The 21303-nt window shown below is 39.7% G+C and overlaps 1 protein-coding gene across 4 annotated transcripts in view; it reads right to left on the bottom strand.

The window, feature by feature from the left end:
* The window catches only part of LOC105691482 (ATP-binding cassette sub-family G member 4), a 42426-nt gene extending 21920 nt beyond the window's left edge, over positions 1-20506 (bottom strand). Inside the window, exons 1-2 of one of the 4 annotated variants that reach the window (XM_012409976.3) lie at positions 20299-20506; positions 1696-2102 (exon numbers count right to left, since the gene is read on the bottom strand). In XM_012409976.3, coding sequence (XP_012265399.2) covers positions 1696-1885 — 190 coding nt within the window. In that variant the 5' untranslated portion in view covers positions 1886-2102; positions 20299-20506. Of the gene's footprint in view, positions 1-1695; positions 2103-2443; positions 2922-19904; positions 20249-20298 lie in introns of those variants that run through there. The other 3 variants (XM_012409974.3, XM_020855523.2, XM_012409973.3) reach the window with 3 other exon arrangements.
* Between the last annotated feature and the right edge of the window lie 797 nt (positions 20507-21303).

Here is a 21303-nt window from a genome sequence, read left to right as displayed (position 1 = left end):
CAAAATGTATTCGTATAAAAAATAGTTGGCGAAAAGACTACGATGCGACATACATCTCGGTGATTTCTGGAACAGAGACCGTCGTATGTGAAATGTATTCCCGTAGATATGTATACGCCAGCGAGGATTTCTTCTTCTCCATCTTGATTCAAAGTGACCAGGGTCACGGGTCAGGTGCAGATTCTGCATGGAATGTCTCCGCATCTCGCGGTGAATTTCACTTCGTATACGGGCGATACGACGCGCACAGAATTAAGAATTATACGTCGGCTTCCAACTTTTTCGCGAGTAGAACCGCGCAACTACACATTCAATCATAGTACGCCGATCACGTGCTACAACGAGCTATAGGAAGAAAAGAGAAAAACAAACGTGGGCAATTGGCAAAAAAAACTATCCACACGCGGAAGAGCCATCGACGAATCCGATGGTATAATTACACGTGATTTCAATGTACTTGCATACGTACAGGTGTACGGGTGCTCCGTTATAAGAGCGCTCATACCCGTGCACCCGTCGTCATATACGTATGACGGATAACGACGCGCGTTTATTTTCTTTCGTCGTTATATGGTTTATGTTAATTTAGAATTGAGAGAAAAAAAGAGTCGCTCAGTACACTCGTGGACGAGTGTTGATATACGTTTACAGCTGATTGATCGCGGTCGATACACATTCGTAAAAAAGTAAAACTAAACGAACGAATCAAGAACAAAAAATGGCGATTTTAGAATCAGCAATTATCGCACGATTCGCATAATCGATCAGAGGATTCCGATGGCTGAACAGCTATGGAAAGCGACGACCGACAACCGGAATATATCAAAAGGAAAAAAATTTAATAAATACTAAAAATGGCGAAAGATGTTATCGCGGTATATATCTACGTAATACGTATTATAATAACAACCACCGCATGTTATTCGAGATCGACTGTATTGCATAAGTCACGGAATTCATCGGATCTGAACATTTCTTAAAAATTTAACGACCACCGATACCTGTGCGTGTATCGAAAATCAAAATAAGTAATCGAATTACGTATCGGGAGTTGGATAAAACGTAGGCAGTTTTTTCCTAATTTACGCAGCGAATGTTCATCATCAATCGACTGTCTTCGATCGGAGCAACCCTACGTAATGGCAATTTTCCAAATGATAAAAGTCGTCATCAAATTCGATTTATACGCGTGTGGATTAGAGTTTTTGTCTTCTTACATGCAACTTTTTTATTTTAGAGCGAAAATGAAGGAACTTGAATTTCATTCGTCCCGCACACGGGATGACACGAGTATTTCTTCTTTTTCTTGACCCATTCCAAAAGGTACAACTCTACCGAGTCGTGTACCGAACGTGACAAGTATGTGCTCGAGTAGTCGATACCGCGGCAATGGAGTTCAAGTTCGTAAATGACGTTGAACGTACGTACGTACGTAGTCGCGATTAACGACACGATGAGAAAACATCCACCTGCTATGCCGTTGAGAATACCATGCCTGTACTTCCCGCTACCACGTATCGTTCGAGTGTAATTTCGCTAATCGTTTTGCAACTCGCAACGATTTGCAACTCGCAAGGCGTCAAGTATGAGTAGGGAGCTGAGAAACCTCGACTTTTCGTTTCGATGATAAAATATCTCTGGAGGATTATGGGTGGGTGTAGGACGAAACGCATCGCTCGTATAAAAGTTACTCACTGCTTCTTCGTCCTTCGCGTACTCGGTAAGTGAGGTCGGTGAACGCCAGATCAACCGGTGGTCTCTTTGGCAGATGAGTTATCGTCTTTGGCTGTGCCGGTACGATTTGAAGACGAACCGACCCTTTCCTCGGTTGCATTAGAATACCGTTCGAGTCGTCGTCCTTCGAACTATTCCCTTCGAGCTTCATGATTGACGCTGATTTTATGATCCCGATGGAAAATAACTATTTTCAATGTTCTCGCGGCCGGTGGAACGAACACTAAATTTGCCAACTTGGTTATTATTCTATATTTCGCAATTCGCGATTCTCCCCTCGGTCTCCACAATTTTATATTTCGTCACTGTAGATTGCGGCAATTCCCTCTTCTCTTCTCTTGTTTTCTCGCGCCCAGCGACTTCACCGCCTGAAAATGAAAAATTTCCAATTTAAGAAAAAAAAGAGAGACATAAAATAACTCGTTTTTATCGCAAGCTTAAGATTCTTCCCCACTCCTTTTTTCTTCCACTTTCAATTTTATGGACTACACGCATTTCGTTCAGCTCGAGGCACTCCTCGTATAATTATATCAATATGCGATGAAAATCAAATATTCGACCGCGAATCGAGATGACGATCGCGCCTTCGACGTTATAATTCGATGAAAATTTCTCTACGATATTTCAAATAGAAAATTTTCCCCACTCAGAGATCCGCTCGGTGTATGAAAAAAGAGTTGTGACAAATAAGAAACGATCGGGTTCTTACATTCTGATAATTTTCGAATAAGAAGGTTGAAAATAATTTTTGAATTATCGGCTGGCGATCCCAAAAAATTCCAGGCTTAGAAAACTTCACAAAACTCCGGCACTCTTGACAGCATATTTCCTCGATTATTTATGTTTCAGTTTCGTTGCATCGACGGAGAATAAATAGAACAAGATAAAATAAACTGAATCGATGATAACAGTTTTGTGGAACGTCAACGTCTGCACTTGATTTAACACGATCGGATAGATCGAACACTCGGAGACCGTGGTAAGATAATTGAAATTTGATGCGACAACGGCTCTCTAATTAACCGAATGAATGAAAATTACCGAGCCTTATTATCGCGGCTCCTCACCGAAGCGCCTCTCGAACCGGACTGACTGTAAATTCTGTTGCTCGACACTCCGGACGGCGATCGCCTCGTTTCTCCTCTGCAATCGCGTTACACGCTATCACCGCCGAATCGACTTACATACGTCGCGTTGCCGTACCGCCAACCAACCGAGTCACCGTTCATCACACCGGTGTCGGTTCTCTACTCGCGAAACCCGATTGATAATTAATTATTGAGCTATAGGCTATTGAATGGCTGGTGGTATTCCAGTCTCTTCGTGTGCGTTATTCACGCATTCGTTGCGTTGGTCGTGCGGTGTGTATTTTATTCCATGCTCTGTACCCACGCACCCGTTCCACCTGAATTTAAGCCCTATCGCGACTTTATAACAGCGCCGCGTGTTCGAAAAATCTACATCCCGATGAGATGTACCTACGTGTTGTACGAGATCGAATCATGATCGGATACACGTTGGGGTTATTCGTTGTCACGAGATACGTTGACACGCTTATATCTGGGTTTTCAATATTTTTCAGCTCCGGATGAGAGGTATAATCGAGGTTGAATAAACGTTATCACAGTCCGAAGTACGTATACCACGATATCGTGGACGATGGCCGCTCGCGTACTCGCCTATAGGTCACCTCGTCTCATTGATAAAAGTATAATAGGTGAAATTCGGTGGAAAAATGACAAAACTGTAACCGTGCGTGAAATCAGATATTGGTGCTGTTGCGTGCGGCAACTTCATGTTCGTCCATAGTTATACCGTATAATACCGCGAGGAGTGTTGGACCGTTTCGTAACAAACGATCGTTTACCTAAATTCAACGACAAATCGACCTCGCGATGGTGACTCATAGGGTATTTGCATCCATCGATCTATGAAATCAAAGTACGTACTTGTAACCAGTTGTTAGTCGCGTAGGGTCCGACATTATAGCATATTTACACGTCGTGCGTACCATGTGTGCGATAAGAGGATACTCATAATTTCTGAAAGAAAAAACTGCGCCGCTGTACCTGTATAGGTACCTACAGCTGTGCGGCGTTTGATTCTCAATTATTATACATTTTTTCGCCGAAGCTGGAATTAAACAGCCCAGAGTTCGGACGAATGGAGTTTCGGGGTGCATTTTTCAATCTCTCAATCGCTATGGTCGATAGTTCGCAGTACGAGGATTGAAGACAATGCGAATAGCGCGTTGAAATCATTGGTTGAACAGAACAGTCCCGATTTTCGGTAGGGAATTTGAAGAACATGTTTTGCCGTGCTATTTACCTCTCTCGAATCGACACTCCGAATTGAACCGTTCACCTGATTCGTTTGAACAACAGATCGGTGTAGAGAGTAACACCTGTACATAGCACGGAGGATTGCAACCATGCACCGTTAATGGGCCACTTAGCGAACCCGAGGCCAAAACCCCGCCACTCGAGCCCGCTAACACTGCGGTAAAAGCCGTAAACACCGAGTTATCTTGTAATTATTATGTTCGATTTACGGTATGAGAATATGCACGAAAAATATTTATTCCTAATTATTTCTATTCGAGACTGTGCGTGCAAACAACTTGTCAAAATAATACACGATCGCCGAACAGATATCGAGTCGGAACAAAAATATTAAATAATAATTTCATTGACGAGGCACAAAAAAAATTGAAAAAAAAAGGGATTAAAAATCGCTGAAAATGCCGTCGTTTTATCCGAACGTCGAATATTGTGGACTAGCGAGACGCCGGAGAGCGGATCAGCAGACTCGATCGCAGATTTGTACCACGTACCCACATGACGTATGTTCTATAGCCGGTTCTAAGATCGTTCCGTGCGAAGTAGTTGACACTGACATTATAAGTTTCCGCTTCCCGGCTAGGTATATAACATAATATGCGGTGCAGATTCAATCGTAATGTGGTATATTATACATAGATTATATTATATTATATCCAGCATCGTTTATACGTTTCCTCCGATGATAATTATGTGTGTTATTTGCGTGAATATATTCTCCAATAAACGGAAATGTTCAGAATCGTTGCATTCGCGGCGATCGTTCTTTTTCCCTTTCATCGATCAGAAATCAGAACATCGGGAAGTGACTTTTTTTCTCGTTCATCCGATAAAAGGTGAGCGACGTGCGGATATTTTTTATTTTTTAACCGGAAATGAAGAGAGCAGCTGACTTTCAAATAACAAAGTTCTTTAATTCCGCTAGCCGATTTTCGTAAATTATTACCTCCGAATATATGTATATTGGCTGTCGGCTGGCGAGGGTTAAAGGTTCATCGTTCCGTTAATCTTATAATTCCTAATATACTGAGTGGCCCGTTTCAAGAGATCGGTCCGATCTATTTTGGAAACAAAAATTGTAAAACGAATCGAAAAAAATTCCTTTTTCCTCATTATTCCAATCCAAGATAATCCAAACTTCCAAGTCCGAGAAGTATCGAAGATTCGAGCAAAATTTACGAGGTGTGCCGAGTTGCCTGTGAGTAGGCGTCCGAGCCACGGAGCTCTGTCGTACGGGAACTTCGGTCAACGGGTTGCGGGATAACCGAATCCTATTTGAACTTTGCAATCGGATACCTCAAGTAAAACATATTCCAACTCGCGAAACGTTATTCCACCGTACAAGAATAAATTACAAACGTGTGTTTTATGAGAAATAAATTTAATCTCTGAAAATGTGGCGACTCACATGCTACAGCGATGTATGGCTTTGATTCGCGATACGTGCACCAGCAGCGGCAGCCTATTATCTTATCTCAAAATTGGACGAGAGCCAATTAGCGTGCAGTTATTATAATAACGTCGGTTCGTAAATTTTCTAATGAAGTAATATACATGGAATACTTATCAATGTACGTACTACTTAGCTGTACACCACTTTCACGAATAATCAAATGGTTCTATGCACAAGATTCGTTTGTACAACTTGAAATAATCAGCTTAGTTTTCTCCGTTTGAATCTCGGTTTCAATCTTACGAACCACTGACGGTTTATCGAAAGAATCGCAGTTTACAAAATTTTATTTTTGGGGCATACGACTTCATACCATTGGTCACGCGATGTAATACAACAAATAATTCCGAATATAAAATAACAGCGAACGTTATCACGCGGTTGGTAATTGACATGCAAATACATGTTTTCCCCCAGGTTTGTCTGATCAATTCCACTGTACATCCAGCTAATGACGATTCGAATAAGAAACCACTCGGCGAATCAACGCGGTAAACGCGTGGATGTAATAATTCACAGAGACAAATAAAACACACTTCAGCATTCGGACGAGGCAATAAGAAAAATATCAAGAGTCAACTACAACGGCGGTTTTTTTTTCCTCGTGAAAAGTTCATGTGAGTTATCGTCTGGTGTTGTCCGCAGTCGGGTCACCTGTACACATATGCGTACATCATGTACGAAATCCGAGGGGAAAGGAGGAACAAATTATTCTAACAAACTGAAGTGTCGGTAAATTTTGAAGAGCCATCGCACCGATGTTCAAAGTTCAGATACAGTAATCAATATAAGATGTTACAACATACGTAGTATACGCATATCTCCGTGTGGTATGCGTTTTCTGATTTGTAGTGATTTTTGTATAAATGAATCAGAAGAAAACTTCTGTACACGAATAAACATGTGGAATCACTTATCGTAAACATGGAGAGTTGTATGGGTCAGATATCCAAATGTGGTGAAGATTAGTAACTTAATGTTACGGAAGAATACGAAATTCGTGATATATTATACGCCCCGTCAACAGGTTCGTTTCGATAGCTTGATAATTGGAATTTTACCGCCATGTTGGTTGAACGATACAGTCGAATAGCTCGAGGGTTTGTTCTGTATAATTTCTTTCGCTATTCTCACGATTGCATTTACATGTGTCACGCTCTCACGAATTGCCCCTGTATGTCGCGTTGGCGATACCTTCGTCGTATAGCACGAGACTTCGATACTGTAACGTGGTAAAGGTGTAGCCCCCGCATGTATACAGAGAATATTTCTGGAAACCGGCCACTCGGTTATGCGCATGCGCCACTCGTACCAATGCGGGATCCGTACGTTCGTATCCACGAGGTACCGCGTAAAATACGCATTGCGAATGGTGAACAAAATGGCGCAGAGCCCCGAACAAATGGCGAATATTCCTCGTACTTCGCTGGATCGTGGCACGAATAATCGCCGTCGCTCCGTTCTATTGAATCTATGAACTTGTTGCGAGATTCTACCGAGTCTCTTCATAAAGTTAGAAACGCAGCTGACTAATTATCGCAGCTGTGAACATCGAAGCACGATGTTAATTGTAGTATTCTCGCTACTGCAATGTAACCGTATAGAATGCGCGACCGTCGCGTCTGCGATTTGGTATACCTTCACATGAATTGCGAAAAGAAGGAACCGGTAAAAGTTTGAAGAAATTAAGTCAAAAAATAGAAAAAAAAAAAATAAATAAAACATGTATGTGATGCGAAATCAGTTACGAAAGCCAAACTATGTAATGTCACAATTTAATAAAATGATTGACGCTATATTTGTGAGGTAACCTATTCGATGTATACGTTCTCTTGACCCAGATCGATTTTAAGGCACACTACGGGGACCGTGCGTCTTCCAGTTCAAAGAATCGCTAAACTTGCGTTGCCGTATATTCATGCTCGCTACTTTCTTACAGCTTTCCTACCATTTGGTCCGATTTCCAATTGTCACCCAATAAGTAAAGAGACCCTCAAGGGGTTTCTATCGTTGAAAAATCGGGTGGAACCTAATTCTGCTCACGTCAAAGGTTTGGAAACTAGTTGCTAGGCTGGCAAATCGGAAAATGAAATAACGTTTCACCTGCACTTTGCCGGTGGTTATGTGGAGTAAAAGGGGGTTCTGCTCGGTCCCCGTGTCGTTTCAGTTGAGGTGCAACATAACACCCTATATACGCGACCATCGTCATTCGATTTTTTTTCCTAATTGTTTCTCGAAGCGAACTCATTTAGTTTACAGAAATCATCATATGAATCAGATTTCACATTTTAAACTAGATGCAAATGAATGATTGAATTCATTTTTTAGTTTACCGCATAGAAATCATCGTGAGGCAATTGACTAATTTTGTCATTCAACACATTGAAGTTACATCGTCATTTTAATAATAGTGTATGATAATGATTTATTCGCGGTGAAACTATTAATGCATATGTATGTGTTATCACAGGTGTTGAAAAGATGAACACATCAAATTTCAACACCGCTTCAATCGTCCCTTTTTTACTTTTTGGGATTATAGTTGCAATAACAAATCAATGTACGTGTGTGTATGTGTCGAGTAAACGAAAAAAAGATTTCAAACAAATCGCAGCTCCTTTTAGAAATGCTTCAACTATTCAATATTTTCATATACGCTAATTATCGGAAACCCACCGCAACACTGACCAGGGACAACGTATTTCAACGGTACATCTGTATACTATACGCATAATTATGATCACTCCGACAACGATGTCAACGATTATACTCGGAACGGAAACACAAATGAAGCGAATGAAATTTCCCATCTCAATATCTTCTTTGGGACACAGATAATTTATAGTTGCGGATTATGAGAAAGTTTTTTTTCAAAAAGTACTTATATTATCTCCGTTTTCAGGCACGATCCGGTTGGCAAACGAATCGTCTATTTATTTTCATGGGCGACTGTAGAATTTCCATCTACGAATATGAACAGAAATTCGTTCGACGTCTCGATGTAATTACAGACTCTAGAGTTGGAAGACCAGATTACATATAAATAAGTACCACACCCGTATATTACTTGTGTTGCAGGTGACCGAGATCCGCCGACTCCGTGGTGATAGGGACACAATTTTGTTCACAGTTTCGAATTGACGATTATTTCGCACTCGTACCTTTATTACGTACGTATATGGCTTTCACATCTGACTGGACAATGGATATTACGTAGTCGCAACTGTATCGATATACGTATATCATTCGCATGGACTAAAACCACCTGACCAACCGGCCACTGACGTCAATAATGCTCACAATTAAACAAATACGTCAAGATTTGCAATTACCACTATGTGAAAGTGCGTGCGTCCGATCACGTTGCGATCGGATTTGTGAGAGAACAAAAAACAAGTTGGTCCTTTTTTTTTTTTTGTTGAATCACAGTGATATGATATGAGTAATCCAGGAATCAAATTAACCGTCCTTAGCATTTTTATCGATTGATCGATTATCTCTTCAATCAATTTCTAATTTCGAATAAGTTTTGCAACACCTGAATGTTGTTTTTTCATTTCAGTTTCGGAAAATGTTTTTCTGATTATTTTTCCGATTCTTTTCTTCTTTCAATTACCAAACTCTCGAACGTAAAGCTAAATATTATTGGAAAAAATAGAAGACTGCGAGTTTTGTCTGATGTTAATGTAGCAGATGTACATCTGTATCAATATCTGAAATCGAGAATGATCAAAGTGTAGTTTAGAACGATATGCCCTGTGAAATAATGATTCATAATACCGAGCAACTGCAGGTAGTGGCACAAATCTTGAGCTTCGGGTGACAATTGAGAATTACCCACTGACGTAACTGTATTTTATTCTGCCTCAATTTCTGTTATATAAATATCGTACGTATAATAACTTATATGTCGACTCGTAGAGTGGTCGGTTATCGTTAACATACCTGTACGAATGACTACCTGCGAGTATAGCTGCGCGTGCATAACGTACACTTCGACCATCGTCACGAATGACAATTTTCTCGGGGAACTTACGATACTTTCCTATATATTGCAGTCTCGGCGAAAAAGTACGGCTCGTCATGCGTATAATAATTAGGACGTGTTCGGAATAATTCAAATTATATTCACTACACGGTACGAGTAAGTAATCGAATCCCATGAAACTTGAGAAAAATAAATTAGTCACGTCAGTTTCATCGTATAGAATTGTGGAAATGGAGTTACGTCGATACACATGTATGCACGCTCACATCCCGTGGATTGATAATATTCAGTTGTAGAACAGGTGTTTACCGCGGACTATGATTTTCATATCCGCTTCCTAGGGGCTTTGAAAGATTTCGCTAATGCAACTTATAAGCGGATTGAAAATTTACTCAATGTTGCACGACGTATCGATGTTAACTTTTATTCTCTCTCTATCTGAAACGTCCTAAAAATTGATTGAGATACGTGAAATCCGCTTTCACGTTCAAAGGGTGATGCAACCCCGCAAAAAGTATGGTCCGAGTGACATACTTGGGTAGCTAGGATTCTATTATTATGAATTTGTGTATCCCGCTGTCCCCATATCGTATCGCCGCCACCCTGTGGATGCCGTGATGACGGCGTATAGGGCCGTGTATGCGGCAAAAGCGGAAGTTATATAGAAATCATATTCCGCGCATCTCTGTCGCCTGGATTGCTCGGTCACTTTTTCTCATAGAGCTTATACAAATGATTTTGTATATTCCCCATGCTCTCTCTATGCTCTCTCTTTCATCGTCAGGTCTCTCACACTTTCGTCACATTCGGTTTTGCAGCATATGGCGCGAGATCAATCAGCGATCGGTTGATCGTTTGCACATCTCCGGTATAGACTTATGTAATCTCCGGTGACTCCTTGAGTGCCATCCTACGAAGATCGGAGGAAGTACGAGGCGTATGGAGGGGTCCATGCGGTCTGATGCAGTAGCCCAATAGAGTCCACCCTGCGCGAGCAGCTCAGGTGTCGCTGGAGCGGCGCAACTAGCCAATCAGTGATCTCGTGTCACACCGCGAGTATCGATATTCCGGAAGACGGATCGAAGAATCCTTCACTTCTACGTCCGACCGCATTAGTCTCGAGGGTTCTGCTTACGATCGTTCCGTTTCTTTTCTTGCTTTTCCCCCCCCAGTATTCCTTTAATTTGGCTTCTTTTTGTTTCGCAGTGTAATCTTTCTTCCTTTTTTTATAAAACCCCCTATCGCCTTTGCATCCTAAACTGTGTGCTTCTCTATCTGCTATTGCAAGGTAAGGCTTACTTTCGGCTTTGTAAAGCCACGAATTAACTCCCGCATGTAAGGTATCGGATCGAGCATGGCCGTATTCTTTTAGCACCACCACGGGTTGTTAGGTTAAGAAAGCCTCCGCCGTAGTGCAGTTTAGTATTAGGTAATTTGTTGAACTATTGAGCTGGTATTGTACCTTGAGTAGATTTTGCCTTCGGCCATTTTTCGTCGACTTTTCTTGGAGATCATGTTCCGAGTTCAAGTATGAGGGAGATGCCATGATCGATCTTTACCATGCGAGTAAATTAAAAAAAATCCGAAACAGTGACATCCAACCGATTATTCGTAGAGCATTCGATCATTACACGTACAATTTGGCGCGAAAAATTTACGTAAATCGAGAAAAACTCATCTTTTTTACGTCGTGAGCTGTGGGTCTGCCACTTATTCCGACTCGTATTGAACACCACGCATTACTAATCGAAAAAGCAAGAGAAGAACGCTGTAGCAGGTGTAATTCCGGACACATTTATCTGAAAATATCCAAGATTTAGGCACAAATGAGGGAGGAATTTGAAATCTGCTGCCTTGGGTAATGGGTGATATTTTGCCGTATTTCGCTGAGAACCCATGATGGCTTGTAGGTTACACAGTGACCGTCAGAGAGCTTAGCGCGCGAAGCATCGTGGTTCCTCAGTTAAATATGGCAAAATACCGCCAATTACCCAAGGCAGCAGATTTCAAATTCCACCCTCATTTGTGCCAAAATCTAGGATATCTTCAGATAAATGCGTCCGGAATTACACCTGCAACAGCGTTCTTTTCTTGCTTTTTCGATTAGTGATGCGTAGTGTTCGATACGAGTCGAAATAAGTGGCTGGCCTACAGTAAAAAAGGTTAGTTTTCCTGAATTCATTTTTGACAATCCTGTTGTGTATGAATTTTTATATACACAATACGTAAAGCAAATACTGAACGACATCGTAATATCGCTATAATTTTCAACAATAATTATTGTTTGAAAAATTGTTATAAACAAATGCGTTGTTGATAAGATGATTGAAATTTTTTTTATGGAAAATACAGGAGAACACCATAACTCCCCCCTCCCTTCCTTCTAAAAAAAACAGTCGATTTGTTACCTCAAAATAAAGTATTTTTAAAATCGATTGTAGGACACTTTTCTAACGTATTTCGACCCCAGGAATACGAGTCGATCGGTCGATAGATCAATTTAGCTTATGAATCCGGATTCCCGAGATCAAATTACATCAAGATATTATAGAAACCCCGATTAGAAAAAAATGTTGATTTTTTACCCCAAAATCGAAAAAAAATCCAAGGGGTACCCCTTTGAAATTTTTCGATTTTTGGGCCAAAAATGAAGTATTTTCGAAATTGATTGTAGGGCACTTTCCCAACGTATTTCGACCTCAGAAACACGAATCCGTCGAGTAATTCGGACTACGAATTCCTCCCATCGAGATACCCTTGATTTTTCACTTGTTGGATCGATAAATTGGCGATATCTCGATCAATTTTATCTAAGAAAGATCAATTTAGCTTGTGAATTCGGATTTTTGAGATCAAAATATTAAAGAATACCATAGAAAAACTTGAAAAAAACTGTCGAATTCCCGCCCCACTTTTTGAGAAACATCTAAGACTATAAGCTTGGCAATTTTCGATTTAATTCGAAAACCATAAATTGTAGCATTACGATGACATACTGTAAAAATTGAATATTGACCCCTCCGCCAATCAGCGAACGGATAAAATGTGATCACCGTTCAGTGGCGCAATTCACTTATTTCGCAAAGTTCAATCGGCCCACAAGCAAAATCCAACGGCACCAATCTGTACACGCTCATTTAGCTGCACGAATTCAGAAACCCGAGGCTCATCTCCCTTCATCTCGCGCTTCGAGTTTCGATTGGTCATCAACTTTTCATAACAGGAGGATTATTTTCATGTAGCTTACGATAGTAAAAACACGGGATCGATCAAAATATTAGCATAAAAAAAAAAAAAACAATTTTATGGTCAAGTTGGAGGTTTCAAGTTTTTAACTAACGTAAATTGTTAATGGAAAAGCTAAAAATTCATACTTCAAAATTTTTCCAACGGGGATCTATGCCAAAGCCTTTCAAGAACAGCTCCGAAGAAGGGAAGAGATCTCAGATTTTTTGCTCAACAATTGTCGCACTTGCAATGTTCATGTCCAAACAGCAAGAAATTGTTAATTAATTAATGGATAATTAATTGAAAAATCACGATAGAAAATTTCATGGCACAGAATTGCAAATTGCCAAAAGCTCAATTGGTTTCTTAGATGTTTGTATCTAGCCTAATCCCGTTTTTTCACTAAATTGCTGATAACTTTTGGGATTTTCGCAAGCGGAACTTGATTGATAAAAATCATTTACTCGCTGTTCCGAATCGAACGACACCTCGTTTATATTTTTACGAGACTGCTGAAAAAAGCTGACCCAAAAAGTACTTGTTGACCAGGCTATAATAGGTTTGTACGACACACAAATAAGAAAAATAAAGATTTATATCGATAAAAACGATAGAAAAGAGAAAACACAAACGGAAGAAGTAACCGCTGAACCTACGTAATAATCATTTCTCTTATGCAATGATCGCGCGGCTGCAACGCAGCACAACTGCACTGCTCAAAAATCCGAGTCCGAGGAGCTAAATGCCAGAATTTTTATAATAGTGAATAAATATCTCGTTCTACTTGATACGCACGCGCTAACATCTATTCTGATTATAAATGCACTATACATACAGATGTTTTTGTATATTGAAGAATTGTAGTCTTTGACTCCGATGGTTTTTCATGTACAATAGTATCCAACTATACGAGTCTTCACGTATTCTTCGATACGTGGCTATCGTATATTTCCTCCTCCTTTATTCGATCCCGTCTAGCCACGTAGTCTTCGAAAATGAGCACGGAATGAAACAAATTTCGCATCAGGGAAAATTGTCAATCGAGCATACATTCAAAGATGAAATTGTAAGCCACGCAAATGTATCCCACGCGCGTATGAATATCATAATACTCGTTAGTTCCTGCAAATATAAGCGCGGTGCAATAATTACATACACGAATAGTTTAGTGTCAACGTTCGCCACTCGTTGTTACTGCAATGCAATATGACTGAAAAATGGTGTGTACAGAAAGTGTTGGACACCTATATAATTTCTACTACATCATAGTCATATATTTTGCGTTATGTAAGATACTACGGTATACAAAATGACATGCTACGCATTCGTGAAGTTCGATAAAAAGTTGAAGAAAATTAAAAAAAATCAAGGATATGCTGAAAAAACTTTTACAACCCCAAATAACACGTCGATCATTATCGCGATCAGCGCATCGTCATATGGGACGAAATTTTCTTACACAATTCATCATTTCGTACGCTCTGAGTATAGAGGCAGCGAGTCTCTGACATAATTGCCGGTTAAAATGCGGTTTCTCAATTCAAGAGATTTTACTTGCGCGCGTTTGTACCATGCATTCGCCATATTACAGGTACATCCTATATACTTGATGTAATATGATGAAATTTGCAAGCTAATTACCTATGTATACCTATGTAGTATGTACCGTATACTTGCATCCAATGTAGGACTTTATTCTTGCGCGTACGGATTGCATCATTTTTTCGTTCGCTCGGCTTTTCCATTCTTTTTACAAGCAGGTTTAACCTATGTCGGATTTTTACGGACTTTTCAAAATTACCAGCATCAGACACGCATGGCTTCATTCGTCATCAGTCATACGTATATCTACATGACAATTTTATGTTTTGAGGATTTTCTCATATCCGCGAACTAAATTGACTCATATGTATTTATTGAAACGCCAAGAGTTATCGCCAATTGTTCGGTCGTCGGAGTAGAAAAGTTGAGATATCTATTTGCCCCCAGAAATCACAAAGGTCTGAAGACCATACTGTAAAGTTATTCTCGATTTTGGAGTCAAACATGAGCAAGTTGTGCAATCGATTCGTGTACCCGTCACTCGGGATTCTGTGATTTCTGGTCGATTTATCATTTTATCATTCTGATTAGTTTTGGATTTCTTCATCGAGTCTGACAATGAATGAGAAAAAGAAGGCGCGCAGCTCGCTCATTCGCGCATATCGCTGTCCCAGGCAGGTGTTATAACCTTACGCTTCGAGGTTTGATTGGCCATCAACTTGGCTAGAAGAAGATCACATTATTTTTATGCAAGTTATAATTTTCAAGTTTTTTTCCTTACCTAGTGCGCGTTACAAAGAATTCAATCGATGTAAATTAATCGCTTCACCTGACCCGGGAGTTCGATACGAAGATTACCCAAGGAACAAAATATTGTATTAATGAAGCAGAATGAAATCAGCACGAATAAACTGACTTTGCTACCAACGGTGTATCAATGGATAGATTACAGCTGTATAAATCGATGAAAATGATGAGTGTTCAGCTATACGTCACATGTTTAAACGCGCGCATCTTTGTGTTCTTATCAGAGTAAAGGTCATTCGTCCACGACGAAGTGCAAAGTCCGGAATAATATCATCTGTCGGTTGGCAGCAGCTGGAATGTTGACCATCGCGAGCGATAACTGGTTCCTCTTCGTTCAGGGAATTCAAACTCAATTTCTATATGACCGTATGTAAGCTAATTCACACACGTACGGAAATTATCATAATTTTTTACAATTACATTGTAAAAAATAAAAATAAAACGTACCGTTTCTTCCGACGGGGAAAAAATCAATTTGATCGTCGAACAAACTTTCCAGAATTACGTCAATCGACGTGACGATCGGTTTTGAAGAAACTGGAATTTTGCACAGAATTTACAATTCATACAGAGGAAAAAATGAATACAGTGGAATCGATTGTTATTCACACGAAATATCGTTTAAAAATTGCAGATAACCAAACGCTGCAGCATAGGTATAATGTAGTACATCGAAGGAGTTCCTATCGATCGAGTACCTACACCTATCGATGCTGATATTATTTTGCTATACGCTGTAGGCGAGTACGATAAAAATTCGAAACGTTGTTCATATCGTCCGAATCTTGACGCCTAGGCCTGTACATATCCGCGTATGTATTATTTCGGTAAATACATCGGTATACAGGTGTACCTGTTATCGATACTGACATTCTAGAAACTATTTACAACGCGTCGTATTCAAAATCGATCATTACACCCGGAAGACTTGTATAAAGCCACGAAAATCATCGACGGCCCGCCGAACTGATCGTTCAGCCTTGATCGCGTAAATGTCGGCAAGAAAAATTAAAATGTTCCAAAAAAACCGCGAAACAAAAAAATGGACGGAATAATTCAAAGAAAAAGAATCTTGTCACCGTGATCATAGCGACTTCGCTGTCTACAATCGTGACTGACGTGATGATACGTCAAGACGTTGCATCGAAGGATTGTACGTACCTTACGTACGGAGTGTGTATACAGGTAATAAGATTCACGGTTGTAAAATATCAGGAAAATTTTCGGTAAAAAGACGTTGCGCTTATAACATATTGTACCGCAAATATAACTTCCGATTAAAGTTTTTACGATCACATACGAGATGCTATATTGCCGATGTAATGAATATTCGTACCGCTTCCTGACATCAAACTTCTGACCGCAATTTCGAATAATATTATGAGTAGATTTATAAAAAACAAAGTGGAAATTTCTCGACTATTTTTTCTAAATTATCTTCAACCATTCATCTTCTTCTTTTACCAAATATTTTTTGATTGTTTCGTCACTTTGTTTATGTACGTGTACGTTATAATTCCAAAGTACGAATGCAATTGAAATTGCTACGAAAAGATGCTACGATTATCGTATCGCTAGACGCGTTAATTGGTTTTATCTTATCGGGGAAACCCGAATGAAACCCCGCCGCGAGTGTAACCCTGCAAGGTCTGAAAAGCGTATACCTACTTACGGAGGTGAATCAAATTTTGTTCTCATTGTTCTTGCTCCATACATCAGATATTCATCAATTTTCGCTCCCTGTTCCTCTTGATTCTAAATTTGTTTATTTACCTCGTTATAGTTATACAAATGCAGTTATCGTTAATCTTCTCGTGTGCGGTAATTCGTAATTTGGTCGCTTTTTTATGAGAACTAGCTCAAGAGTCCACTTTTTGTCGTCGAGTAGACGTCCCCGATATTTTTGCCGAAAATTAAGTTTTTTCTTAGTTTTGCATAAATTCACCGCTCTCGTCGAAACTAAGGAGATATATTACACCTTCCTTTTCTGTGTAGTGTGTTGTACAGTTAGTTTTATTTAAAATTTAAATTCAACGCGAGTATGTAAGAGAATGTATCTATCTTCATATTTCTCGTACGAATCGCCAAAGTGGTAGGTATGCATTATAAGAGTTATATTAACTTCCGAACTTCCGTACGAGGAATTTTGCATAATGATTTCAATTAATCAGATATGTTGATAGGTTTCGTCGATTTATCAATGCTCCGTTCATAATTGAGTCGACATTGTACGCAATATTATCTGTTATAATAAGATATGTAAACGGAACCTCCTCGAACTTCATTTCCGGTACCATAATAGGTACCTCGATACCATTAGGGTCAACCAAAAATACCAACTATCGGATTCATGGTCTTGAAGGACCTATTTACCGAGAACAATATTCTCGCATTGGGGAAAATCTTTTCCCAGTAAATGGTTCCTTTCAAAACCGTATAAATTCGTTGCACCCAAAGTCCAGTTTCTACGTAAAAATCAAATGTCAATGAGCGACTGTAGTTACAGATAAGGGACCTCGAAAATAACGACTGAATCACGCACGTTATCTCTACACACGGCATCGCACAATTTGCCCAACGATGATACGGTCACCCGATTAGCATCAAGATCATTATAGCGTATGAATCCATCATCTAAGCCATACGAATTATCAATCTTTGTAGTATGCAAATTCGTCGACAACCTGTTTTACCGTCACGTCCATCGCGGCGGAATTACACACATCTAATGAACTAAAAAGTTTATTTTTATTCTCAGAATAGTTCTAACAAAGGTCAAGGACTAGAAAATTTGTTTACGCATGCTGCTGAGATATATAAATTAACTTACATAGATTCAAGATTCTTCCACGGACTTGCATCTTTTATTTTTTCAAGTCAAATTGGAGACATAAGTAACGGAAAAACAGAAGAACGTACTGAAAACATTTTCGACTATCCAGTAAAATACATCGAAGAGCGACCGATAACGGGGTATGGAAACTTTGAGGTTCTTGCGAATGAGTGATCTTGTCATTTCGGCGAAATATATAATTAGTTTCGCGCGTGTTTCTCACAATTAGCTGCTATTGCCGCAGGGTCGAAACTTCAGTCTTGTAGATATATTTGCGGTATCGATACCACCGACAACAACAACGAAAACAAAAACAATTATGAGGATGATGATGATAATAATGATAATAACGATACGTAATCAATGATCCGAGTGCGAACTAATCGTACTCATAAATAATAGCCGCCAATCTCGACTACTGGTGTTCCGGAGTAACGTTATTATTGTTGCTTATTATCTCGGATCCCGCGATTAGCCCGTAGAAATTATAAAAATGTACTTGACCATGTACTTGATTCCAAAGGTTTAATTGATGAAAAACATTGCAGTAAAGATGTACGGTTTCGTGCGACAGCCGCTGTATACCCAATCTAACGACTCGATGACCGATTCGTGCTACCCGCTCCGAGACTTGCGTTAATCGGACACCGCGTGACGACGAACGAAATTTTCTGAATATTACATCTCGCTAGATGCGCCATAGATAACGACAACCGCAATAACGATGACGATCGTACCAGAGTTGCAACGGTTGCCGCAAACTGCATGTTCGTTGTAATAACTCTTCGACGTCCTGAAAATACACACGATCGATAATATTGTAACGATGATTTACCGCGGTTGGACTCTAAATTCCGAAAATATTATTGGGAAACTACTAGGGATAAACAAATTAAAACCGATCACGCTGGGCGCTGCACGTGCTGTGCATAAATGATTCGACATATTGTTTGGCTCAATTACTCCGTAGACTCGCGACGTTGAAGCAATTTGTTTGGTAGATCCCTCGTTTCTCTCCCGTTACCGAAATGCAGGTATAAAATTATTTAGATTTGCGAAAATATTTTTAAAATCGCACGTGATAACAGACTCGATGAGTTCTTTGGAGTCATTCGAGACAGAAAACGAGAAAGACGCGTGTGAATAATTTTAGACGATCGATAATCACCTTTGCGCAAAGCCGTTCGATCGGGATGATTGTTTCGATCATTCGGGTTTGCGAGCGAGTGTGTGTTTCCCGCAATGCGAATGAAAAATTGAGAACCAAATCAAGGATATCGTTCAGAATTTTTAGACGGCTCCCGAGGGGTTGTCGTCGCATATTGAGAACCCGAGAACTCTGTGGTAAAAGAAAGTCTACGACCTCGATTAATTTATCAGTCGTATACGTACGTCGGGTTGGATGAGACACGCATGAAACACGTGCATGTGGTGCATATACGTGTATAGGTTTATCAGGGAAATTCAACCGAGTGTTAACGGGGCGTGCATCGTCTCTGTATCCTATACCGCATGTGCATACACACGGCGGACGCGGAGACTCGTTCACCACCACCTATACCTACGGTATGGATAGAATCGTGGGTAAAAAAAAATTCCATTCGACCGTAGTCCGAAGCACGTTTTAAAATATATGTGAGCATTTGTATGAGCACCCAGATGTTTAATCGTTATGGGAAATAACGATATAACGTGATGACAAACGTGAACGATATGTACCTACTACAAATCTCGTCGCATCTCTTCGTCAGTAATTATACATGTGATTCGCGGAATCGCATGGCAACGCAAAAAAAAAAAAAAAAGAAAAGAAAAAAGACAGATACAAAAACACAAAACCAAAGAAAATGAAACGCTATCACGTTGCAGTTGAATTGCATATTTTAATCGATGAGATGAGAGTGGTTTGACAAAATAATTACCGAGTCTCAGCTCGCTAACGAGTTACGGGTGTATTATTTGTTGAGGTCATCTACTCACCGAACGTATAGCTAACACGTATTTACGATGTTGATGAAGATGACGACGCTCTTCCGTATTTCTTGTGCTCGATCGAGACTAGGTCGGTATACGCTATTTTAATTCGCAATCGTTCGAAGATCGATTTTTAAATTTCTAATTTCGCAACAAATACAGTCAGTAAAATAGTTATGAACACAAAACTCGTATCAGCTGTCGTTATGCTTGGAAACAGAGCAACGAGCAACTAACGAGACATGATAGATAAGCGTTGAATAGTGCCAAGAAAAGAAAACATCGGAGCCAGTCACATGCTCCAAAGTAAGAACCTTGCAGTGTTTTATCGTTGCATCGATGCGACGTTTTTTTAGTTTGTTGTTAACTGTAAATTATTCTAGTTTCAAGTTCTTACTACCTGCAGCGTAGTGGCAGCAGACTGTGGACTATTCGGTACGCATATATTTGATGTGAAATTCGATCAGTCCTTTTATTATTCAACTTCAACTGCACTTTGTATATCTGGCACTTTTTGAGCGCCTGCTTTCTACTACTGCGCGAACGATTGTTTTTCAAAATAAACACTCTGACTCTTTAACTCGGTAACTACGAACTACCCAACCTGTCTGACAAGATCGAGACTTTCTTACAAAGTGGACTGCTGTTTAGTGTTTCTTGCCTCCGCGCGGTGCGCAACCAACAAAAATGGCGTTTCTTTTTCAACGGCGCCAAACTAGAACTCTGGGGTCTAATTCGAGTGGTGTCAAACCGCCAAAAGGGGGTTCGATACCAGATGATTGGCTGAAGAATTGGCCTATTCGCGTCAATGCCATTTCATTTTTCTAAAGCCGGATGGTATACGTACCTATTCGACAATGAGATACTGTGCCGAACACTTTGTAGAACCGCGACCTGTGTGATATGTTTTCCTTGTTTGGTTCGTTTTTTTTTCACGTATCTTTATTGTTTGTTTTATATAAAATTACATTAGATGAAAAATGGTATAGGTGTATTTGGTATGTAATTATAATCTAGTGGATAATAATATTATTTCCCCCTAAAATAAGGATTCACATTCGAGAATTATGTGTTACGAACAAAGTCGATGCAACGGGATCCAATAATGGCGCACACCCCGTTCAACATTTACAAACAATATTTCTAATAATTAATATTATGTACTTATAAGATGTATGTATTGAGAGTGGTAAAATGTTGGATAATATTAATACTACATGCGTGAAACAGTTGACCATTACAAACTCGTGTATAAAATGTTTGCGTTGTTGCATTATTACATATTCATAACCACATTCAATACAAAATGGTACGTACGTATATTATCCATACATCTACCTACATGTATGTATGTAAGTTATTTATGTTTATTCAATAGTTGTTTTAATGTTATTCTCTAGACTGT

The sequence above is a fragment of the Athalia rosae genome, chromosome 2 (assembly GCF_917208135.1).
Source record: "Athalia rosae chromosome 2, iyAthRosa1.1, whole genome shotgun sequence".
In the NCBI taxonomy this organism is placed as follows: Eukaryota; Metazoa; Arthropoda; class Insecta; order Hymenoptera; family Athaliidae; genus Athalia; species Athalia rosae.
Note: the sequence above shows the minus strand (reverse complement) of the source record. Positions and strands in the feature narration are given on the sequence as shown.